This window comes from Trichomycterus rosablanca, chromosome 4, assembly GCF_030014385.1.
Source record: "Trichomycterus rosablanca isolate fTriRos1 chromosome 4, fTriRos1.hap1, whole genome shotgun sequence".
NCBI classification, from domain to species: domain Eukaryota; kingdom Metazoa; phylum Chordata; class Actinopteri; order Siluriformes; family Trichomycteridae; genus Trichomycterus; species Trichomycterus rosablanca.
The window spans coordinates 50,077,403-50,103,627 of NC_085991.1; the positions used below are offsets into that span (position 1 = coordinate 50,077,403).

General features: G+C 38.1%; 1 protein-coding gene across 1 annotated transcript in view; it reads left to right on the plus strand.

Annotated features, from left to right (window-relative positions):
• The window catches only part of LOC134311979 (leukocyte immunoglobulin-like receptor subfamily B member 3-like), a 107,419-nt gene extending 83,023 nt beyond the window's left edge, over nt 1-24,396 (plus strand). Inside the window, exons 13-21 of the mRNA XM_062993628.1 lie at nt 9,683-9,952; nt 12,635-12,895; nt 12,987-13,076; nt 21,198-21,275; nt 21,855-21,926; nt 22,005-22,079; nt 22,658-22,717; nt 23,523-23,591; nt 24,341-24,396. Coding sequence (XP_062849698.1) covers nt 9,683-9,952; nt 12,635-12,895; nt 12,987-13,076; nt 21,198-21,275; nt 21,855-21,926; nt 22,005-22,079; nt 22,658-22,717; nt 23,523-23,591; nt 24,341-24,396 — 1,031 coding nt within the window. The remainder of the gene's footprint in view (nt 1-9,682; nt 9,953-12,634; nt 12,896-12,986; nt 13,077-21,197; nt 21,276-21,854; nt 21,927-22,004; nt 22,080-22,657; nt 22,718-23,522; nt 23,592-24,340) is intronic.
• Nucleotides 24,397-26,225: the final 1,829 nt, after the last annotated feature.

The window sequence follows — 26,225 nt, forward strand, 5'->3', positions numbered from 1 at the left end:
GAAAAACAATAAAAAAGTTAGTTAACTCCATGCCTCAGAGAGTTTAAACCATTATAAAAGCCAGAGGTGGTGCAACACAAGTAATAATGGTGCAGTGTTTTCTAATGATTCCATAATTTTTTCCTCAGATTTGAGTGATTCCATAATTTTTTCCTCTACTTGATCTAAAAAAAAGCAATTGTGACTGACCACAACTATTATATTTGTTTCTTTTTTATTGTTTCTTAAATGTCAAAAGGTTGACATTTTGAGAAATGATAGTTTTGTGGCATGTCTGTGATTTATTTTTTTTCTACAAAATTAAACAATTGAAAGAACATCCTCCAAGAGTGGTGATTCCATAATTTTTGCCAGGGGTTGTATACATAAAAAGGAACACGAGAAGTACCCGGATGACCTACTTCTTGGGCAGCCATGTTTGAGTATGCAAACGATGCACACTTTCGGTCCGCTAATGTATCCCATAATTCAACTGGAGCTGCGTAGGCGTTCGAAGTGGAAGAAGAAACAAGAAAGACGGAGAGTCTTCTGTTTACAAGTGTAAGTAGGATAGACAAAATAAAAATGTTATTATTGCGTACAACCCCAAATAACGTTATGATTAGCGCAAAAAGACGATAAATATTCAAACTTTTGGTTAGTGCAGGGGTGGGCAATTACATTTTCCAAGGGGCCACATAAGAAACTCGGACTGTTGTGGAGGGCCGGACCTATAAGGTGAACTTAATTCTGCTCAATATTCATTTGATCTTTTTATTTACATTACATTTTCAGCATTTAGCCTTTATCCATAGCGATTTACACTAAAGTGACGGTATACAGTCTGAGCAATTGAGGGTTAAGGGCCTTGCTCAAAAGCCCAACAGCAGCAACCTGGCAGTGGTGGGGCTTGAACCAGCAACCTTCTGATTACTAGTCCAGTACCTTAACCGCTAGGCTACGACTGCCCACTCTTTATGAAAAGCAGTAAATTGTGCAGTTCTAATAAGCTGTTAATGTTTTGATGTTACATTTAGAAAATTAGAAGTAGGCAGAGTAAAAACATCAACATTGTTTTACTATTTAAACAAACAAATGCAAAAACAAATGTGAACAAAATGTGCAGGTTTTTAAACTTTAAACTATTTTGTTTGGAGTCTAATTACCTCATTTGTTTTCAGTCATTTGTAATTGTTGGATATTCTGTTTAAAATCACAGAGCTGGTCCTGACTGCTTCAGTTCTGGATGTGTTAAACTTTATAAAAAGTCTTTGCTGCTTGTGCAGTTTAGTTAGTGAAGCTTCAGGTGTGACGCTCAGCATCGTTCATGTTCTTGTATTTCTGTTTAGTACCGCGATTTAGAGCCTAAATTCTGATCCTTAACCAGCGTTACATCTGACTTCAGTAAATAAACAATTCAGAAGTTTGTGTCTTGTTAAAAACTCCACCGTTAGTCACTCAGTTCTGTTCGCATCATGGTGAAGTATGGCAGGCCATTTTAACATAAAATTGGATTCACCACCTTTACATTACATATATCTGTAATTCGTTTTTGACTAGACATATTACTTAATTAAGATATCTCTAATTATATTCCGACTAGGTGAAATACAGATATCTCGATTTTAGTTCTGATTAGACATAATTGCAATTAAATATATCTTAAATGGGCCCATTATTTAAGATATCTTATCATCTAGACAGCTTTTGTATATCGGATATCTTGAATGATCATTCTGAATAGTCGGAAACGTGTTTGTAGATATCTTGAATGATTCAGAATGATCATTCAAGATATCCGATATACAAAAGCCGTCTAGATGAGAAAGTGTTAAAGATATCTTTAATTTATTTGGAGATATCTTAAAAGGACTTTTGCCTAGTCAAAAATACAGTTCTGGATATCCCTAACTTAGTTTTGTCTAGTCAAAACGTCCCAGATTTACGTAGCATTTTAGCGCCATCTTTATGAAGCATTTTAGTATTGTTTGCATTTGTTAATCAGTGGTCTGCATGCGGTCAGTCCAGTCGAACTCACATTTTTAGATTTTTTGTGCTGCAGCTCGTGCTCGACAGGAATTAAAAATGGTTTTACATCAATAAAAGAATTCACACAAGGTTTTTAAAAGATTTATTTATGAGCACTGTACAATTATTACATATTTATTAATCTTCACTATAAATAAATATATATAATGCATGTAAAAAAAATAAAGTTTGTAGTAGGTGAGAGAAATGAATGTGTGGTGAAGTGAATACATCATATCAGACTTTCATAGATTTTTTTATCTCCATTATTAAATGATGATAAATGTATTAATCTTCATTTAAAATTAATATAAAATAAATACAAAACAAGTTATTTAAAAATATAAGGTTTGTAGGAGGTAAGGGACATTAATATGATTGCATAAAAATTGTTTAACATTAATTTATCAAATTATACAAAACTTTAATACATTTATTTATTTGCACAATAATATTAAAAATCATTACATATATAAAAAAAAAACCAAATTTATTTCTATTATTAGGTTTTGTAGGATGTGAGGGACATTAATATGTGTTTATAAAAAAAATAATTTGACTGTATTAATTTAAACCATATCAGAGTTTAATAGATTTATTTATCTTTAATATACATTTACATAAGAATACATAACAAGGTTTGTAGTAGGTGAGGAACATTGATTGTTTGCATATAAGAATGCTAAAAATTTCTTGAGACATTTATAGATTTATTCATCTCCAATATAAAATTATCACAGATTTACTGATCTTTACGGAGCCCCTAAGGTGACATCCCCTAAAAAAAAAATAACGCGTGGCCACGACTTAGTAACGCGTTCCCACGCCTTATTAACGCGTGGCCACGACTTACTTAACGCGTTCCCACGCCTTAATAACGCGTGGCCACGACTTACTTAACGCGTTCCCACGCCTTAATAACGCGTGGCCACGACTTAGTAACGCGTTCCCACGCCTTATTAACGCGTGGCCACGACTTACTTAACGCGTTCCCACGCCTTAATAACGCGTGGCCACGACTTACTTAACGCGTTCCCACGCCTTAATAACGCGTGGCCACGACTTAGTAACGCGTTCCCACACCTTAGTAACGCGTGGCCACGACTTACTTAACGCGTTCCCACGCCTTAATAACGCGTGGCCACGACTTAGTAACGCGTTCCCACGCCTTAGTAACGCGTGGCCACAACTTACTTAACGCGTTCCCACGCCTTAATAACGCGTGGCCACGACTTAGTAAGGAGTGGGAATGACATCAACGACTTAAAAAGGTTGAAACAGTTGAATATTGTTTACTCTGTTCACTTTCTTGACTATCGTGTCAATAAACAGAATGGACGATTAAAGCATTGTACTTGCTTACTTTATATTTATTACATCTACAACAGTAGCGAACATTAACGTGTGTATAAACATTACTATGACAACCCGCATACATCTTTGTGTGCGTAACAGTTCCGTACTGAAACATAAAACCATCACACGTTCCATACATTAACACATGTTGTTAGCCATAGATTGATTGTTTTGGAGCCTTGATGTAATATGCAGTCTCCCTCCTGGGTGTAACAGATGATCTCACCATATTCAACTGTTTCCCCTAACAACATGTGTTAATGTATGGAACGTGTGATGGTTTTATGTTTCAGTACGGGACTGTTACGCACACACAGATGTATGCGGGTTGTCATAGTAACTTTTATACACACACGTTAATGTTCGCTACTGTTGTAGATGTAATAAATATAAAGTAAGCAAGTACAATGCTTTAATCGTCCATTCTGTTTATTGACACGATAGTCAAGAAAGTGAACAGAGTAAACAATATTCAACTGTTTCAACCTGTCGTGGCCACGATCTCATTCCCACTCCTTACTAAGTCGTGGCCACGCGTTATTAAGGCGTGGGAACGCGTTAAGTAAGTCGTGGCCACGCGTTATTAAGGCGTGGGAACGCGTTAAGTAAGTCGTGGCCACGCGTTATTAAGGCGTGGGAACACGTTAAGTAAGTCGTGGCCACGCGTTATTAAGGCGTGGGAACGCGTTAAGTAAGTCGTGGCCACGCGTTATTAAGGCGTGGGAACGCGTTAAGTAAGTCGTGGCCACGCGTTAATAAGGCGTGGGAACGCGTTACTAAGTCGTGGCCACGCGTTATTTTTTTTTCAGGGGATGTCACCTTAGGGGCTCCGTAGATCTTCATTTAAAATTAATATAAAATAAATATTAACTTTAAAAATAGTTTGACATTAATTCATCAATACATTACAAGACTTTAATTGATGTATTTGTCTGTAATAAGTGCAGACTAAATGTTTTCTACGTTTCTCTGTTAGTTTTATGATGGTCCATAACGCGTTAGCTGAAATGGGAGCTTGATCAGCGGTTTCAGTTGAATCTTTCCTTAAATAAATACATGTTATATTAAAATTATTATAAAATAGTTTTTGTAGTATGTAGCCTTAAACTACCGCAGTCCCAATCCCAAAATTCCGCAGACAACAGACGGCTCAGTGGCATCACAAAGGGGCCTAATGCACGTAATTTCTATAATTCAAATATCTGAAAATGTCATTTTGACTAGTTATAATTACGTTAGAGATATCTTGAATTGTAATTACGGATGTGTGACCATTCAAATTGCGAGTCCAATGACGTCATTTGAGATATCTTGAAAGCCATTCTGACCCGTCAGAATGTAATTGAAGATATCTTGACTTGTTCTTCTTACTAGTCAGATTGTGAATGCAGATGTCTTGAATTGCCATTCCGGATCGTCAAAATGTAATTGTTACTAGTCAAAACTCATATTTAGATATCCAGAATTTAATTACAGATAATCAGACGAAAGCCATTTTATGTTAAAACGGCAAACGTCACCACATCCTCACGTCATCACTTGACGTTGTTAAGATGGCGGATGTAGTACGTAGGGATGTTGTGTGCATACTGCACACTTCTGTACTGAAAGCACGTACTTCTTTGCCGGCCAAGCGGTGCGTACTTCCTCAAATCTAGTACGTTCTCTGTAAGTATGCGATTTCGGACGCAGCTAGAAGAACTACCAAACACAAATACAAGAAAACATGGGAAAAAAACACGTGTCTTTCAGGCATGTAACAACTTATGCGTATGTGTTTAATTTACCTGCTGCAAAAGCCTACTGCACCTGAGCTTTAGGTCATGAACTGACTAGCAGACTGTGACTGAAACTGTTTTAATTCTCCAAACATTAAACACTCACAACCACAAACCACAGACCCCCACAAACCCACAACCCCCCCCCCCCATAAAATGCTGACAAAAATAGGCCAATTTTAACTTTGTTGATATACAAACCTTTATATCAGTCATTTTTGTTGTACTTGACTTTATAAAACTACTTTTTGACATCACTGAACTGCTCCTTCAATTAGTCTGTTATTTCAAAAATTAAAAACACTTTGCAAAAAAAGATAAAGTTCAATCTGTGCCAATTAGTGAGAGTTCAAGACTTATCAGTGTATTAGTGGCTGTTTTTCTCTTTATCCCTGTCAAATACCTCTCCATTCTGTACATCTAGACCAGGAGTGCCCACACTTTCATGGCTTGAGATCTACTGTTTCAGTCTACAGGTCATCATGATCTACTTTTTACAGTCCCCTCATCATTTTTCAAAAAAGCTTTGAAGCTTTTTTAAATTCACTTCAGTTCCTGTATCGATATTCAGATTTACAGAGCAAGTGACTGATAAATCACACTGACATTATTCTGATGATTTGCTCTAAATGGTATCAGTTATCTGGACAGGAGCTGCTGATGCTCAGGCAGTTTTTCAGGTGTTTATCAGTAAGGATGGACCCATATTTAGGGAAAAGGCTGATTCACACATGTAGGTTGAGCCGAAACAGCTGTCAATCATGTGGAAGTTCCAAATTGTCCAGCAGAGGCCCTCGACTTCATATGAATGTCAGATTGTGGGTTACCTGCTAATAAATTGTTTTCCAACAAAATTTGCCCAATTTGGCGGATAATCGCTCAATCTGGCAACACTGGAATGCGCAGAGCCAGCAGGCGCTTTTACTCGTAGCGCGCCACGAATATTACTAAATAGTAGTACTTCTGAGTGATAGAAGTATTGGACTCCCCGATCTAGACTCTGTGTCAGAATGAATCCTGACACACCTGAAAACACGGTTTGTTTATCGTCCACCGTAAAAAGAAATCCGACGTTAGAACATTGGTTCCGCGCTTAATTTCAGTCAGACGCGCCCCCCGTGCTATGCTTCTGCGCCCCCAAAGGGGGCGCGCCCCCCAGTTTGGGAACCGCTGACCTAAATAATACCTGCTCTGTGGTGGTCCTGATCATTGAAGAACAGCTAACATTAAACAACAGCATGAAAGGAGGCTAACATTTAAACAACAGCATGAAAGTGGGCTAACAAAGCATGCAGAGAAACATATGGACTACAGGCAGTAATTGTAGAACTACAAAGTGCCTCTATATGGTAAGTGTAGCTGATAAAATGAACAGTAAGTGTAGAAACAAGGAAGTGGTTTTAATGTTATGGCTAATCAATGTAAATCCCAATCCCAGTCTCTGCTCCAAACATCAACAAGAAGTCTTGTAAAATCTAAAAAAAAAAAAAAAAAAAAAAAAAAAAAAGGAATACCATTACAATCACAAAGTGAATTAATTAATTATTTTTATAAATGTTTACCAAGTTCATATTTATAACTGACCAGCCCCTTAATGTCCAAAAACATTGGAACACATGTGGAAACATTTGAATTAAGTCTGATGATTGCTGTGGGTCATGGAGCATCTTTTGACGATAATGGAATGTTTCATCTTTTGGAAAACTAGGTCAGGGGTCTGTAGTGTGGTGTGTGTGGCCTCCATACATGCATCTCCTGTTTGCTGGTCATCTATGGAACCAAATGTTCTTGGTGATGTGGGGCCTCCCTTTAGCTCCACTCTGTTATGGGATGTAGATACAGCTTTGGATTGACGTTGCACAGTCTTCACACGCCACTCAAGAAAGCCTTTGTTGCTCTGAATGTCATAGAAATGTTCCTAAAAATAAGAGTGTACTTGTTTGGAATAAAGACATCAAGTTTTTTAATTGACCTAATGAATGTATGCTGCTTATACATAAATAATCAACAAGCCAAAATGTAGCTGAAAATCTTTAATTCACACTATGACTATAATGTAAACTCACATATCCCTTTTTCGAATATGGATCCTTCAAGGATGGGAAAAGTGACACAATCCCAAGGGCATGAAACTCTTTTGTTGCTTTACTTACAGCTCTCCTGTAAAGAAGAAAAAGAAATGTTTTCTGATAACATTTTTGCCTTGTTTACAAATGAGAGACTCATGTCATGAACATCAAGCCTCTTACCCTTCCTTTTCATGCATGTGGGCTACAATGATGTTCACCATTAATCGCCTGGTGGAATCTTTCAAACTCCCAGTCTCTTCATACTCCTTGATCACAGTCATTCCTGCTGGCTTGGAAGTGAGAATTTGCTCTACTGTCTAAACACAATTATTAAAAATACAACAAAAAAATTAACCATTTTATTCAATTTCTTAACCCCGATTCATGTGTTTTTAACAACAAAGTGTAAAAATATGTAAATAATAAAATTACATTTCTTGCGCTAGTGCTGTCCAATACCGGTTGAATTATTTGGCAGCCAGCATCACTTGTGTCGCTTTGACTGCTTGAGGTTGAGATAGACAATGTATCTGTGAGACTTGGGGAGGAGGGTCCTTCACTGCCTTGGTGCAGAAAAGTAAACTCTGAAAATCAGAAATAACAAACATATTTAAACATTTAAATGCTGCTTGTATTTTAGAAAACTTCTCTAGTAAAACATTAAATATATTTTACACAATCAGTGGTTCATGACAAAATATTTTTTGACCAGGCGGCCATTTTGTATTTCATTATGCCTACCACAAGGTGTGAGTGTCACATATTCAGTCAGCTCAGAGCAGTCAGTTATGTTCTTGAGTAATTCTGCTGGTGAGGTGTTTAAATACAGAAGAGTTAAATGACTAACTTTATGATTGTTGATTTTGAACTGAAATTCACAGTCAGTTTACCATCATCAGTGTAGATGACAAAACAAGCTTCTTGGACTTTTGCAAGTTCTGAAAATACGTCCTCATCCACCTCTATGCCCTGCTCATCAGTGACTTTTAGTGTGGTGTTTTCTGGTATAATAAACTTTTGCTGCACTGAAACACAAGTAACACTTTATTAACAAACTTACTGTTACACTACTACTTTAATGACTTAATAACAAAACCACTTACCAGCACTAATAAAGTCTGAGAAGCTGATTTTATATATTTATTTGTCCCTCTGTGTTTAACCTTTATCAACATCTTGACAAAAAAAAGAAAAAAAACAATTTAAAATCAAACCACATGGGCGGCCATTGTAACAAAATAACCTTTGTGGTAAGACTGTACAGCATGTTTAGCATAACATTAACTTCTAAACTAAAAGTGCCGCAGTAATTTACTTGAAAAATAGTCTGTAACTGGCTAACCTGTTATCTTAACTACAACAACAGCAGAAAAATGTACGAGCTGTTACCTTGTCGACATTTATTCACGAGGCCCGTGTCGCATCCATGTGTTAACCGTGTCCCATTTTATGTGAAGGAAACAACCCAAGTTCAGTAAATAAGCTGACAGAACTAGACAAACGGTTAACTGACTTTAAATACACACCGAGATATTAGTAATAACGAATACAATTTCAATGGCATGTAGATTGCGCACGATTAAGACGAGGGAACAAACATTAACTTCAGCAAACAGTGACCCAGCAAGTTCGTAATAACAAAATATACAAATGTATTACACAGACAGTAAGTCCATAACGACCTAACATATATTTTGAAAAGTAAAAATGTACTTTTACCTACCTCCTGACGAAGCCCAAGCAAAGACTCTTAGCGCGAAAATGCTGTAAAACTTAATCCAACACCAGGTGTGGTGTTGCATCCCTCTCCTCAGCACTCAGTAAATTAACACTAAAATATCACTCCGCCCAGAACTATTCATTAACACAAGACGTAGTCAAATTTGGAGAATAAACTCCAAAAATCTAACTCTGTAACAGTTTTTTGCCTAACTCCAGGTTTCTCAACTCCAGAAATTTGCTGTGTAGTGATCTTTAAAATAGTGTATGCTTCACATTTGTACCGCTTGTGAACCTCATAGTTAGTGAACTTCCTGGTGCTTTATAAAACATTGTTACTTATTAAAATGAACAAATATTATTCCTAAATTACAAAGATAAACTCATTATTAACCATTATGTAAACCATCAGGATATGGCACCAGTGGAAACACTAGTGCAGGGTAAAAACACACCCAGGACAGGTCACTAATCAATTGCAGTACACCATACACTCACCTATTCCCTCATTCACACTTAGGGACTATATAGCACAACCAATTTACTTCTGTCTGTTTTGGGGTTTGGAAGAAAAATTAAGTATTTGGAGAAAACCAACATGAACATAAAAAACTACTTGCAGACGTTGACTACAGTGTGTACAATGTAGAAATGTAACAGTTCTACCAGATGGATGTTAAAATCATGTAAATGGTTGTGTATGTATGTGTGTGTATGTATGTGTGTGTGTGTGTGTGTGTGTTTGTGTTTAAGGTGAATCTTCTTCAGTTTCTCTGATCATCAATCCCAGCAGAACTCAACACTTTACTGATGAATCTCTCTCACTGAGCTGTGTGGATCAGAGTAAATCTACTGAATGGAGAGTGAGAAGATACACTGACCATCAGGGAGTGTTAGACTGTTCATCAGTATCAGGATCAGCTACATGCAACATCAGCTCCCTCAACACATCCCACACTGGAGTGTACTGGTGTGAATCTGAATCTGGAGGCAGCAGTAATCCTGTCAACATCACAGTACATGGTGAGTCTACAGAGCTCTTATTATTAAGCTTCATCTTACAAAACTAAAGAGTCCATTTTCAAATCTAAGAAATTATTGGTAAGGCTTATAGATGGAGTGTTAATTTAGTAAGATACATGTATAATATATGTGCAACCAACACTTTTTGTAATTTGATATTAGTCACATCACTGCAAGACATTTTAGCTTGATGAAGCAAATCACCTGGTATAATGATCTCACTGTAAAATGCTATATTTGCTTTTGCCAGACTTAATAATCAAGATTTGGTTAAGAAAGTAGCAAAAGGCTGAGTATTACAAGCAAAGACAGACAGTGGATCTCCAGTCAAATAAATAAGGATTCAATAAATCTGGAAAAATTTCAGTGCGTAAAGGGCAAAGGCACAAGCCTTAGCTAAACACCTGTGATCTCTGATCCCTCAGGCAGCACTGCATCAAGAACCACCACTCAACAATAGCTGATACCACATCGGCAAGGGATTAGTTTCGCAAAACTTTGTCAAACAATACAATAAAGCTACATACACAATATACATATACATGTTACTTAAAACTTTACTGTGCAAAAAAGCCATGTGCAGAAGTGATTTCAATTTCTCTGGGCTTGGAGGCATCTAGGCTTGACCATCATACATGGGAAACGTGTATTGTGGTCAGATGAATAAGGATTCTAAATTTTTCTTTTTTGAAAAAAGGGATGCCAGACCAAGACAAAAAACACCACCCAGAGCACACCACCAAGTCCCAAAGCCAGGGTCTGTCATGGTATGGGGGTGTGTCACTGCCCTTGGTAAAGGTCAATAACACTTCTGTGATGCAGCATTAATGCAGAAAAGTACATTCAGGTCTTAGAGCAACATCTGCTGTTTTTAAGACGAATCTTTTCCAGGGACGTTCATGTATTTTTCAGCAAGACGATGCAAAGCCACCTGCTGCACACATTACAAAGTCATGACTGCAGAAGAAGAGGGTACGGATACTGGACTGGTCTGCCTGCAGTCCTGACCTGTCCACAATAGAGAATGTGTGGAGAATTTTGAAATGTAAAATGTAACAACAACAATCCTGTACTGTTGCACATCAGATGTGTTTGCAGAAAGAATGAGACAAAATAACACCTGAAATACTTTATCTCTACATATACACTCTTGGGTAGATGGTAGCAATCAATTAATTAGTTATATAATTAATAGCTAATAATCAATTATGGGGCACCACTGGTATTTTTAAGGGAAAATTACCAGGTAAACTGAATCATTATAATGTTTATTGAGCTCTAAAACATAACACATATAATGACAGTTAATACATAAATTGCATAACTATAATTATTAATATAACTATAAATCTGTGTAAAAACCATAACTGGGAAATAATAATAATTATCTATAGTGGATCGAATGGTAGTCTGATTTAAGTGTATGTTATTGATTAATAGTGGAACAAATAAAGAAAGTATCAAAACCAAGCACTTGACCCGTGAGCACATGAGGTGTGTGTACCTGTCGGCTGATGAAGGAAGGCTTTGCAGGGAGAGGCCTGTAGTCGAATCACCTCACTTCTGTTGGTTCTTTGCTCTGGTCCTGTTCAGTGGATAAGTGGGCCTTCTGTGCCTGCAACACTCCGTTTGGGGGCCTCGACCCAACTATGGCTGATTTTAAGGTGTTTGAATTGGACTGAAGCACTCTCCTTCCTTCAGGTCATAAGGTCATAACACACTATGCAATCAGGTAAAGTGCTTGGATTCTTCACACACAGCCCAATAGGAACTTTACCTTCATCTGTGGTAAAGTTCAGAAGTGGAGGATTCAAGTCAAATTCAAACTAACAGAAACATGAACGGTGAACCGAACATCTGAGACGATTCGTGGTTTGGCATCAGCTGCACGAACTTTTTAAACTCTTCTGAACTGCGGGTGATGTGAACTGGAAAAACTTCCAAAACTTCTACAACTTGAAAAACTCTTTGAACTTAAAAACTAAACTCGTGCGGCCTTTTTTTAAATTTACTTACAGTAGATCTAGCCAATAGGAGATGATCTTTCCTTAAGATCCCATGACAAAAAAGCTTAGTTTTGACATTCTAAGGGCTTGCAAAAGAAACTTATCTGGTTGTTAAAATTAACACTTAATATCGCGAATTAACATTAAACAGGTCAAATCGTTACAACCATTTACATTTAATGAACACTGTTTTTTATTCACATTTTCCATTCTGTCCCACCAATTTCTGATTTAGGGTTGTATAATGAAGGTACTATTGATGGTGGTGTGATTTTATACACCATTTATTAAAGTGGTGTATGATTTGAGACAAAGCATGTTTTTTTTTCAATTACAGTCTGTAACTGACTTTTTAACTAACTAAATAAATTTAGTATCAAACACTATTTAATGCATTATATTATATTCTAATGAATTTAGTAGTAAATAATTTATCTTTTATAGAAAGAAATGTATAATGGGATTGTAATGGGAGAAACAAAGTACCATAATGCTCAACTCTGATTGGGTTTCTACACACAACTCAGTCCTCATTTGTCCTCTTCGTTGCCATAGCTCACACTGATAAATCATGACTTTCAGCAGCTTTGTCATGATGCTGCCAGTGTGAACACGGAAAGTGAAAGTTTATCTGTGTTAGAATTAAGGGATTCCTTTTCATCTTTCTCTTCTGAAGGTGGTGATGTGATTCTGGAGAGTCCTGTTCATCCTGTTACTGAAGGAGAATCTCTGACTCTACACTGTTTATATCGCAAAACTAAACCCTCAAACCTCCGAGCTGATTTCTATAAAGATGGATCAGTTGTGCAGAACCAGACCTCAGGAGAGATGATGATCCATCAAGTCTCAAAGTCAGATGAAGGTTTCTACCACTGTAAATACCCAGAGGGAGGAGAATCACCAAAGAGTTTGGTCTTAGTCGTAGGTGATACAGACAGTTTGTTATTTAATTCCATTTAATTCATAAACAGTGGAGTGATTAAATAATAAATCAGATTCTTTTTGTTCTCCAGTTTCAAAATTTGTAGCCACTATTATAGTAGTTGCTGGAGGATTAGGTTCAGCTTTGTTGCTGCTCGTACTGATGATCTTACTTTGCTGCTGCAAGAGGAACAAAGGTTTGATCCTAATGATCTATGATTGATTAATGTATTTTCTATGAATTTGTCATTTTTAGCCATTTAACCTTAAATATATATATATATATATATATATATATATATATATATATATATATATATATATATATATATATATATATATATATATATACACACATATTGGAACCTAGATTTAACAGACTAAAAGGGGGAGCACTGGTTCGTAAAATGCGACTGTCTTAAAAAGCAAGGTTTTTTTTTCTTGGGTTGCGAAAATTAATGAAAGCACAGTCCACAAAAGTGCTAAACATGCACATATGATAAACAGTTAAATGAACGACGTAAATAGATCTGTAAATATTAAAATTAGTGTACTGTAATACTGGGGAGAAATTTAATTTACCTTGTGGTGGAGATGTTTTTTTTTTTTTTTTTTGCTGTGATTGTATAGTGGGGACTTTACCGAATATAGAGCAGTGGTGGGCAAACTACGGCTCGCGGGCAACATACGGTTAGGCTGTTTAATCCGGCCCACTAAGTATTTACAAAATTGTCCTAAAACCGCATTAATTTCCCCTTTTTCCTGCAGTACCCTGCGTTTTAATTGATTTCATCAGATGGAGCACGCCAAACACTACACTAGAACTTGCAAATATGACAAATTACAAAGAGAGAGACATACATCGGCTAGTGGACCAGTACTAAATTACTGGCCTTGGTACGATTCTCGCAGGAATTTTAAACAATCGGACTGGACATTTTGTTTTCCAGATCTTGTCCATTAAATCCGAAATCTGATAAATGGAGGTCTGTTAAATCGAGGTACACGACCAAAAGTATCTAAAACCCAAATGATACAACCATACATGTTGAACATCACATTCCAAAACCATTGGCATTGCTAAAAAGTTGCTAGCACAGTGACCTAGGTGTAAGAAAGTGAATAAGTACATGAATACATGGATGAGTGTGTGAGGTCCTGCAGTGGACTGGCAAACTATTTTTGCCTTGTTGAATAAAAAGACTACAACAATCCTACAAACTTTCACAGCATGATTGTGAGGATTTGATTTTATTTAGGTACCAGAGCTTTAGTAAAATCAAGCACTGTTGTTAGACAAACAGTCCTCCTTTCAAGTGGTGTTTCAAGTGATTCCAAAGGATACATCTGAGGGTATTGCTTTCTGCAGACCATTAAAGAACATTTGTTTATGGACCACACTTTGAGCATTGTCCCATTTCGAGATAGCAAGGGGAATTCTCCAAATGTCGACACAAAGTTAAAAGTAAATTAACATATGTAATTGACGTTTAAGTTCATCGCCAGCCACACCCTACACTACGCACTCATATCCACGGTTATACACTATATTTTATCCCACACCCAGCCTGCACTTTAGGGTCTAGTCTTGCTCCTGGCTGTATCATGATATGTAGGCAGGCTGGGTGAAAGTCATTTCACAGCAGATATAGTATTTAATAATTGGAACTAAGTGACACAACCCAACAAAAAAAAGGCAACAAATCATAATTTAACTTCACCAAAATGTACCGTTGGCACTCTGCACCCGAACAAAGTCTGATTTGTCTATCATTAAATCATAAAGCTCAAAAAATTACTCCAAAAACTGACTGAATGTCTGAAATACCACAACAATGTTTAGCAATTCCTAAGACTGTGAGAAAAATCTTTAATCAAGCCAAAATGAAAATAGTCCTCAAGTTTTTGGAAGAAATATGAGAATAACACTTGACCAAGAATAAAAACTGAAGTATGAGAATTACCTACCTATCCTGCTGTGACAATTACCACTGTGTAGGCATGGTGTAAAGCATCTAAAATAAATTGTTCCAAAAACCTTTGCACTTCTCCTCAGTTCAGTGTTTGTGTGCTTTACATCACTCCAGCTGATGTTAAGCATTGTTAGGTCCTTCTGATTATTGTTAATGGAAAGCTGCTGATGAAGTTCATAAACAAGTTATTTCTTCTAGATATTTCCACTTTACAATTATATGATAGCATTTTAGTTGATCGAGTTTAGTAAGACAGGTCTGGTAGAGCCCATTCCACTCATATAATATTTCATTTTTAAAAAATTATAGAAGGTAAACAATGTGCCACTTTTCTCTTTCAGCATGGTTATGCTCCAGAGCACAAAGCAAGGTCTATAAAGAAATGGTTTGATTAGGAGGTCCAGTTACCTACACAGTGGCCTGGTCTCAACCCAAGTGAAAATGTTTGGGATTAGTTAAACTTTTTGCAGGCGAGGCCTTTCTCTCCATGTCCACAAACTTCCACAGATACACTCAAAAATGTCTTAGAAAGTCACAGTCTTAGAAAGGCCCCTGAAGAGTGGACAGTATTAAAGCCACAAAGAGAAGAGGGAGCAATTCAATATAAATGCCTGTGGTTTTGGAATGTGATGTCCAACAAGCTCATAGTCCAGTGTCCCAATATTTTTCATGTAGTGTACTTTTGGCCATGAAGTGCTTTTTTTGCAGTTAAATATTAAAGTATAAAAAAATGTTTTTAACTTGAACTGTTGTTTGATTTTGATGAGAAGGTGCAGAGTCCAGGTCGTCATCTACTGTAAATCACAACACTGATCAGGATGCAGGTCAGTCTGCAGTACCAGTAAATTTACTGTGTTTACACTCACTGCTGATTTTTACTAAACCTCCTGGTTTATTTTAAGGTGCTGGTGATATTTATGCAAATGTCCATGTGCTGACTAACCAGAGCAGAGGTACATTTATTCTTGAAAGAAGTTTAATGATGATTAATGTGAGACATCTTCTCTAATGACATAATCTTCTGTTCTAGATGATTCTGCTGCTGTCGACTCCAGCAGTGCAGCACATGATCAGAATAGTAAGAAATAAACATCAGAACACAAAATACTGCACGTCATTCTGTGTATGATGGTTTGATTATACGTGTAGATTCTAAGCATAGACACTGCAAGATTATACTAGGAATTAATGAAAATCAAATTTGCTTTAATGTATTAACTATTGAAAGAAGTTCAGGAGTGTGATTATACAAACAATTAAAAACATTGCCGTTTTTTATAAACTGTCAGTTCTGGATTTTAAAGATTTAAAAGATTTACATTTAGCAGACACTTTTATCCAAAGACCTTCTGGTTACTAGTCCAGTATTTTAACCACTAGGCTACTGCTTGCCTGTACATTACAGTACAGATTTACAGTAGTTTGTACTTGTAGTTTAACTAACACTCAGGACCCCCTGGTACCTTTTTTTTTCAGAAAAATATTTACTTTGCTGAAAATTGGGAATTTCTTATTTTCCACTGAGTTAGTGAATGAAAGCTAATGAAAGGCAGTTGTAGCCTAGTGGCTAAGGAACTGGAGGCAGTTGTAGCCTAGTGGTTAAGGTAGTGGACTAGTAATCAGAAGGTTGCCGGTTCAAGCCTCACCTCTGCCAGGTTGCAACTATCTATCCAAGATAACCGTGTGCTACCCTATGACAGATTGCGCTACACTTATCTGAAAAATGTAACATGTAATAAAATAGTTTCACTTGTAAGGATTTTTTTGAGTGTGAATCCATTTTGTCCTTTTAATGCTAACGTTATTGTACAACCCCAATTCCAATGAAGTTGGGACGTTGTGTAAAACACAAATAAAAACAGAATACGATGATTTGCAAAAATTTTTCAACTCATATTCCATTTAATACACTACAAAGACAAGATATTTAATGTTCAAACGGATAAACTTTTTAGTTTTCACTCATATACAGTGTATCACAAAAGTGAGTACACCCCTCACATTTCTGCAGATATTTAAGTATATCTTTTCATGCGACAACACTGACAAAATGACACTTTGACACAATGAAAAGTAGTCTGTGTGCAGCTTATATAACAGTGTAAATTTATTCTTCCCTCAAAATAACTGAATATACAGCCATTAATGTCTAAACCACCGGCAACAAAAGTGAGTACACCCCTTAGTGAAAGTTCCTGAAGTGTCAATATTTTGTGTGGCCACCATTATTTCCCAGAACTGCCTTAACTCTCCTGGGCATGGAGTTTACCAGAGCTTCACAGGTTGCCACTGGAATGCTTTTCCACTCCTCCATGACGACATCACGGAGCTGGCGGATATTCGAGACTTTGCGCTCCTCCACCTTCCGCTTGAGGATGCCCCAAAGATGTTCTATAGGGTTTAGGTCTGGAGACATGCTTGGCCAGTCCATCACCTTTACCCTCAGCCTCTTCAATAAAGCAGTGGTCGTCTTAGAGGTGTGTTTGGGGTCATTATCATGCTGGAACACTGCCCTGCGACCCAGTTTCCGGAGGGAGGGGATCATGCTCTGCTTCAGTATTTCACAGTACATATTGGAGTTCATGTGTCCCTCAATGAAATGTAACTCCCCAACACCTGCTGCACTCATGCAGCCCCAGACCATGGCATTCCCACCACCATGCTTGACTGTAGGCATGACACACTTATCTTTGTACTCCTCACCTGATTGCCGCCACACATGCTTGAGACCATCTGAACCAAACAAATTAATCTTGGTCTCATCAGACCATAGGACATGGTTCCAGTAATCCATGTCCTTTGTTGACATGTCTTCAGCAAACTGTTTGCGGGCTTTCTTGTGTAGATAATTCAGAAGAGGCTTCCTTCTGGGGTGACAGCCATGCAGACCAATTTGATGTAGTGTGCAGCGTATGGTCTGAGCACTGACAGGCTGACCCCCCACCTTTTCAATCTCTGCAGCAATGCTGACAGCACTCCTGCGCCTATCTTTCAAAGACAGCAGTTGGATGTGACGCTGAGCACGTGCACTCAGCTTCTTTGGACGACCAACGCGAGGTCTGTTCTGAGTGGACCCTGCTCTTTTAAAACGCTGGATGATCTTGGCCACTGTGCTGCAGCTCAGTTTCAGGGTGTTGGCAATCTTCTTGTAGCCTTGGCCATCTTCATGTAGCGCAACAATTCGTCTTTTAAGATCCTCAGAGAGTTCTTTGCCATGAGGTGCCATGTTGGAACTTTCAGTGACCAGTATGAGAGAGTGTGAGAGCTGTACTACTAAATTGAACACACCTGCTCCCTATGCACACCTGAGACCTAGTAACACTAACAAATCACATGACATTTTGGAGGGAAAATGACAAGCAGTGCTCAATTTGGACATTTAGGGGTGTAGTCTCTTAGGGGTGTACTCACTTTTGTTGCCGGTGGTTTAGACATTAATGGCTGTATATTGAGTTATTTTGAGGGAACAATAAATTTACACTGTTATATAAGCTGCACACAGACTACTTTTCATTGTGTCAAAGTGTCATTTTGTCAGTGTTGTCGCATGAAAAGATATACTTAAATATCTGCAGAAATGTGAGGGGTGTACTCACTTTTGTGATACACTGTATATAAATATTCACTCATTTTGAATTTGATGCCTGCAACACGTTCCAAAGAAGTTGGGACAGGGGCAACAAAAGACTGGGAAAGTTGAGGAATGCTCAAAAAACACCTGTTTGGAACATTCCACAGGTGAACAGGTTAATTGGAAACAGGTAAATGTCATGATTGGGTATAAAGGGAGCATCCCCGAAAGGCTCAGTCGTTCACAAGCAAGGTTCACCACTTTGTGAACAATTGCGTGAGCAAATAGTCCAACAGTTTAAGAACAACGTTTCTCAAGGTGCCATTGCAAGGAATTTAGGGATTTCATCATCTACAGTCCATAATATCATCAAAAGATTCAGAGAATCTGGAGAAATCTGTGCAAGTAAGCGGCAAGGCCGAAAACCAACATTGAATGCCCGTGACCTTCGATCCCTCAGACGGCACTGCATTAAAAACCGACATCATTCTGTAACAGATATCACCACATGGGCTCAGGAACACTTCAGAAAACCATCGTCAGTGAACACAGTTTGTCGCTCCATCTACAAGTGCAAGTTAAAACTCTACCATGCAAAGCGAAAGCCATATATCATCAACACCCAGAAACACCGCCGGCTTCTCTGGGCCCGAGCTCATCTGAGATGGACTGACGCAAAGTAGAAAAGTGTCCTGTGGTCTGACGAGTCCACATTTCAAATTGTTTTTGGAAATCATGGACGTCGTGTCCTCCGGGCCAAAGAGGAAAAGGACTGTCCGGATTGTTATCAGCGCAAAGTTCAAAAGCCAGCATCTCTGATGGTATGGGGGTGTGTTAGTGCTCATGGCATGGGTAACTTGCACATCTGTGAAGGCACCATTAATGCTGAAAGCTACATACAGGTTTTGGAGCAACATATGCTGCCATCCAAGCAACGTCTTTTTCAGGGATGTCCCTGCTTATTTCAGCAAGACAATGCCAAGCCACCTTCTGCACGTGTTACAACAGCGTGGCTTCGTAGTAAAAGAGTGCGGGTACTAGACTGGCCTGCCTGCAGTCCAGACCTGTCTCCCATTGAAGCGCAAAATACGACAACGGAGACCCCGGACTGTTGAGCAAATGAAGTTGTACATCAAGCAAGAATGGGAAAGAATTCCACCTACAAAGCTTCAACAATTAGTGTCCTCAGTTCCCAAACGCTTATTGAGTGTTGTTAAAAGGAAAGGTGGTAACACATGTAACACATGTAACACAGTGGTAAACATGCCCCTGTCCCAACATCTTTGGATCGTGTTGCAGGCATCAAATTCAAAATGAGCAAATATTTGCAAAACACAATAAAGTTTATTTGTTTGAACATTAAAAACTTGTCTTTGTAGTGTATTCAATTAAATATGGGTTGAAAAGGATTTGTAAATCATCGTATTCTGTTTTTATTTATGTTTTACACAACGTCCCAACTTCATTGGAATTGGGGTTGTATGTTTCATGTTTCATTTAAAGCAGTGGTCCCCAATCACCAGGTCGCAGACCGGTACTGGTCTGTGGGTCATTTATTACTGGGCTGCATAGAAAAAATAAATAATTAGAGATAGCAAAAAAAGCAGTTTTAACTGCTTCCATTTTCAAAGGTGGAAGCAGCATCTCATTGAAGCAAAAAGGCTAATTTTCAATCATTTGTGACTAGTATTGTTTAATCCTGTCGGTCCGTGAAATTATATCTTATATGAAACCGGTCCGTGGTGCAAAAAAGGTTGGGGACAGCTGATTTAAAAAAGTTTTTAGGACTTAAAGACCATTACTCAAGCCCACTCCTTTTTGGGCATTTAATAAAACCTTGAGCCAAAAATGCACTGATATTTTTAGAGGACAGATTGGGATGAGCACCAGAAAACTCAAACTTTCACACTTATTCTAACTTAACAAGTTTGTGTTAATAAGGTGTGGAGGTGTCATCTGCTGGCATGTGCAGTACAGCACCAAACATAACATGAGAGATCTGTATATAGCAGATGCTTATAAGACCTTTTGTGTATTAAGCACAACAATTTAAGCTAAGGCACAAGCCGGTAAGGACACAGAAGTGTAGTACCTGGTTTACCACCACTTTATTGTCATTTTTAATCACAGTTGAAATCTGACTGGATGGCTTCTATGGGAGTAAATACTATTGTTTAATGGTGTAATTGTAAACATAATAAATAAACAGTGATCATTCCAGCACCTTACTGTTATGATTTGCTCACAGAACTTTGGGTTCTTTTACTGACCAGACTCACTGATACTGTTTTATACTGCATTTTATTTTAAAGAACTTTTGGTGGCCAAAAGTCCTTCTCTAGCTTTGTGTTGGCATTAGTAGTTAATGATTATGCTGTGTGATTGAGCAGTAGATCTTTAGAAGTTTGTTTAGGAATTATTTAGCAGGGGCTATGTAGCGTGATCTAATGTGCTAGCCTACATGGACATGACTGGCTATGTCTGATGGTGGGAGGGCCAAAGTGATACTTCATTACTGCTGAAATTGTTGTACTGCTGGCTGGTTGAAGGTACCTGCACATAAGGAATAATGAAGAGCAGTATGTTACTTCCCGAACGTGATACAGTTTCCTGTGCCGGTGGCTATTGCACAAATGTTGAGGGTTATGTTAGGCATGGCACTTCTTGATCAAAGTAGGGGTTTGCAGTGGTGAGGAGTAACATCTGGGTAATTGGATATGACTAGCCTTTAAGATAAAATGATGGAAAAGGCATTTGTTGTTTTTATTTTCTAGATACTGCCACTGAACCCAGTGATGTTACTTATGCTGAAATTGACCTGAAACCCAAGAAGAAACAAAAGAAAAGCAAAGGTAAAAATGTTCTAATAAAATAAAATGATTTTTACCTACATTATGAGTTAAAAAAATTAAGAGTTTAATCAACAATGCACACAATGGTTAAAACAAAACAAGTTCCGTTGGAGGTGTTTAGATCCAGTGCACCATTATTGACTTAAACTGTAACAGACTCACTTACCGTACAGCTTGACATAGTTTTTACGAACTGTGTTGTCACATACTGGTGAATTGAGCATTTGGCACATTTGTGACCAGTTCTCACATTTTCCATATTCCTTTTCTATTATCTGTCTTTCCTTGGGTCTGCAGATTTTTTTTATTGGGATTTCTATTGACACTGTTCATTTTCTATTTTGTCATTGGATAAGCATCCTGCAGTTGGGTCCATCTTCAAACCTTGCAGGTGCAGGGCTTCATCTAGTGCCCTAATAGCAATATGCAACCCACCTTGTTGTATTTACCTCCTGTATAGAAGTTTCTTCTAATGCTACAACACAGTCTGCAGTTCAAACCCAACAAATAATAATACTCATTTTTACTGCATTGTATTTTTGCAATAATCACCTCTCTGTTATTTCTTACCTGTCCAAGTTGCTGTGAGAGGAGCAAAGGATGTCATATACTCTGACATTAATCTGAAAGACCTGAAAACTCCCATTAAAGGTAACACCACATAATGCACATTATTTGTTGTTATACAATTACTGAAGGAGATAAAAACTGTTTCTGTTCTCATTTTAGGTGCTGCTGCTGAACCCAGTGATATGACTTATGCTGATATTGACCTGAAACTTAAGAAGCCAAAACGAAGCAAAGGCAAAACTTTTTCCATTTAAAATAAAAGCTAAACACCTAATTAACATTAAACATGGCCACGGTGCTAGCTTTTTTATTCGTTCACAGCTGTGTGTTTGTGTTTTAAAAAATAAATCACAATGATCATTTTTAAATCCACACAGCAGAGATCTAATTAAGCAAGTACATATTAATGAAACAACGCTCCTTCAGGACCTGGGTGCATCACACAACACAAGTGCGAAATGTGATGTGTTAATGTGACTCTGGAATTTGTTTTTTAAAGATTAACAAGTCTACGAGACACATTTACATTTATGGCATTTGGAAGATGCTTCTGTCCCCAAAGATCATGTCCTGATTTGCCCTGATTTTCGCTTGCCGGCAGATGCACCTGCTCTGAGGCTAATTGTACCCTAATAGTCTAGTATTTTAACTGCTGAGCCACAATGTAAAACACTGTATAGTAGTACAAATGATCCACTTAGTTCCCAAATAAGTTTAAAGTCATGATAACAATACTTGAAAAAATACATATCATCAATTTTATCCATTATTGTGCAGCCCTAGTAAAATCTGGATCTTTTTGTATCCACCAGGAAAGACAAGTGTGGGTGCTGACACTGTGTACTCAGAACTGAAGCAAAACACAGACAAAGGTAAAAAATTGTTTTTTAGAATCTTATTTATAAAATATTTTTATGTCGTCAGTTTAATTCTAAACAGCAAGAGTTTGAAAGTTTAAATAAGGCAATCTACATGAAAATCTACACTGATACAATAAATCATGATCTCAAGAACTAACACAGAGCACAGAGACCACAATGCCACTTAAAACACATATGAATGCACTTTTTTCATTTTAATGAACCACTTAATTCTAATCAGGGTTGTGGTGGGCACAAAGCAATAGTACCCTGGACAGGGAGCCAATCCATCGCAGGGCTTCAGACACCAAACCCAGTCCAGACTTAGTAAGTCCTGTCTATGTGGAAGCCCAGCCAGGAAATAGCACTGCTGGGATTAAAACCTGGATCTCAGTAGTGGTGGGCTAGTTTAATAGAGTGCTGTGCCACCCATGTACCCACTGCTAATTTGTTTTTATTTTATTCCAAACTTGCCTAGTCAAAATCCTTACTTGAACCCAGTAAAGAACCCAGTTACACTGTAAATGAAAACCAGCAGTGTGTCTGATCTAAAGCAGAATTGTCATATCACCAGTGGAAGAATTTGTTTATTGGCTGATATATCAGGAAACAAAAAATAAATAATTGTATATTTTATTAGTTTAAAGTATGCAGATTTTGCAGTACAAGCTTTTATACTAAATACAGTGCTGGATGTTAAGTTCACCAATCCGATTTGCATTCCTTCCACTTCTTTATTTTTTCTGAGTTCAGATACAGAAGTACCATCCTCACATTCTGAAACTGTTTTTGTGATTTTTGTGTTGCATTTCTGCAGGTGATTCCTTCGAAGCCAATGATTCGACATATGCACAGGTTAATAAAAAGAGCAAGCGAGGTAAAACAGGTAGGATTTATATGTTTTTTTTATGATTTAACAGTTATTGGTGTGGAACAGACAAACACAAGCTCTGACCTTTTCATTTTGAGTCGTGCCTTTGTATGAATAAATGTTTATTAAAAAGCAGTAGCTAATAGATGTTGTTAGCCACAGTAATCATGCAGAGGAGGTAGAGGAGAACGTCTGATAAGTAACATATGTGTCAATATGTGAAAAACAAGTTTCCTAAGTGAGTCAGTGATGATATATTCTTTATTGATCCTTTGCATGAAATTTCTTTGTTATAGCAGCTCAGACAACAGACAACAACTTAGCAATAAGAATAAAAATGTACAGTATGGTACTATATACATGTAAACTTTTTATGGTGTATGAATAGCATACAAAATTAGTATTTATTGAGGTATGTAACCATTGGTTTAATGGTGCATGCATAGCATACAGAAGTAGGTATTTCTTATAAATGATTTGTTTGGATTGTTATGAATTGTTAAACAGTCTGATAGCAGTTATAAGAAAGGATTTTCTGTAGCGCTCAGTCCTGCATTTAGGAGGAATCAGTCTGTGACTGAAGGTGCTCTGTCGAAACACCTCCAGGGTATGAAGTGGGTGTGAATTGTTTTTGATAACTGAGTTAGCTTTGTGAGCATTCTTAACTCTGCTACCTGCTGAACTGAGTCCTGTTCAGACCCCACTATGGAGATGGCCTTTTTGATCTATCTGTTTGTTTATTCGGTTTGTGTCTATTGTTCTAGCACTCTCACCCCAGCAAACCACTCCAAAGAAAAGAGCACTGGCCACCACAGACTGATAAAAGGTGCACAAAAGGGGCCTGCTGATGTTAAAAGATGTCAGCCTTCTTAAGAAGTACAGTCTGCTCTGCCCCTTTTTGTACACCGTCTCCATGTGTGTAGACCAGACTAGCTTGTTGTCCAGCTGAACTCCAAGGTACCTGTAGCTGGGTACAAGTTCCACCTCAGTTCCTAGGATAGTAACAGCTCAGGATCCCTCCTCCTCCTTCTAAAGTCCACCACCATCTCTTTGGTTTTTATGATGTTAAGTTGTAGGTGGTTGTTGATACACCAGTCCACAATGTCCTTGACCGTGCCCCTGTATTCCTGCTCACATCCTGCCCTAATACAACCCATGACTGCTGAATCATCTGAAAACTTCTGAAGAAAACAGTTGTCGGAGTTATATTGAAAGTCTGATGTATACAGCGTAAACAGGAAAGGGGACAGGACTGTTCCTTGTGGGGCCCCCATATTGCTCAAGGTTTTTACAGAGACACAGTTTTTAAGTCGCACAAACTGTGGTCTAGAAGATAGATAGTCCAAAACCCAGGAGACTAGAGCTGGTTCCACATTCATCTTCAACATCTTTTCACCTAGCAGTGCAGGTTGGATAGTATTGGAGGCGCATGAAAAATCAAAAAACATAATCCTCACAGTAGCGTCCACACTGTCCAGATGATCATGAGCTCTCTGTAACATGTAGATGAGAGCATCATCCACGCCGATGTTTTGTTGGTAGGCGAACTGTAGAGGATCCATGTGTTCCTTCACTCTGGGTCTGATGTGAGCAAGGACTAGTCTCTCTAGCGACTTCATAACATGTGAAGTAAGGGCGACAGGCCTATAGTCGTTGTGGTTTGTTGGGTGACTCTTTTTGGGAACGGGAACCAAGCAGGAAGTTTTCCACAGAGTGTGGATCCTCTGTAGACACAAGCTCAGGTTGAAAAGGTGTGTGAAAATGCCACAAAGCTGACTGGAACAAATCCTCAACAGCCTGGGGAAGATTCCGTCAGGTCCAGCTGCTTTTCCCTGCTTAAGTCTATCCAGTTCCCTTTTTACTTAATTTGATTTAAGTGTTAAGGGTGTGGTTACTGATGACAAGGTGGCATTATGTGCAACTGGTAGAAGGCATTGTGAGGTAGATTGTTCAAATCTGTTAAAGAACAAATTCAGGTCCTCAGCTGTGTCCTGGTCACCATCAAGCAGCCCTCCTCCCTTCTGTTCCAAACCAGTGATCTTTCTCATGCCATTCCCGACCTGACACACTCCTTCCTGTAGTAACTGTTGTTCTACTCTCTGTTTGTAGGCTTGGTTCCCCTCCGTAATCTCCAACTTCAGTTGTTTTTGAAGTATTTTTGCCTTTTCATGGTCGCCCTTCTTGAAAGCCTTTTTCTTTTGATTTATCAGGGATTTCATGTTGCTAGAAATCCATGGTTTGTTGTTTGGGAAGCATCAAATTTCTTTGCTGGGTATGTTGCTGTCAACACAGAACTTGATGTAATTCGTCAAGCAATCTGCGAGTCCCTCAATATCCTCCCCATATGACTCACAGAAAACATCTGTCAGTGAGTTCCAAACAGTCCTGCAGAGATTCTTTTGCTTCATTGGACAAACATTTTATGGTTTTGGTAGTGATAGGCAGTCTTTTAATAACTGGGGTGTAGGTGGGAGACAGGTAAACCAGGTTATGATCCGATCCTCCAAGAGGGGGTAGTGCAGTGGCTTCATATGCATCTTGAATGTTAGCATACAGAAGATCAAGAGTTGTGTTTCCCCTTGTAGTACAGTCAACAAATTGTTTGAGTGTGGGCAGTATTTTGGAGACAGTAACATGATTAAAATGTAA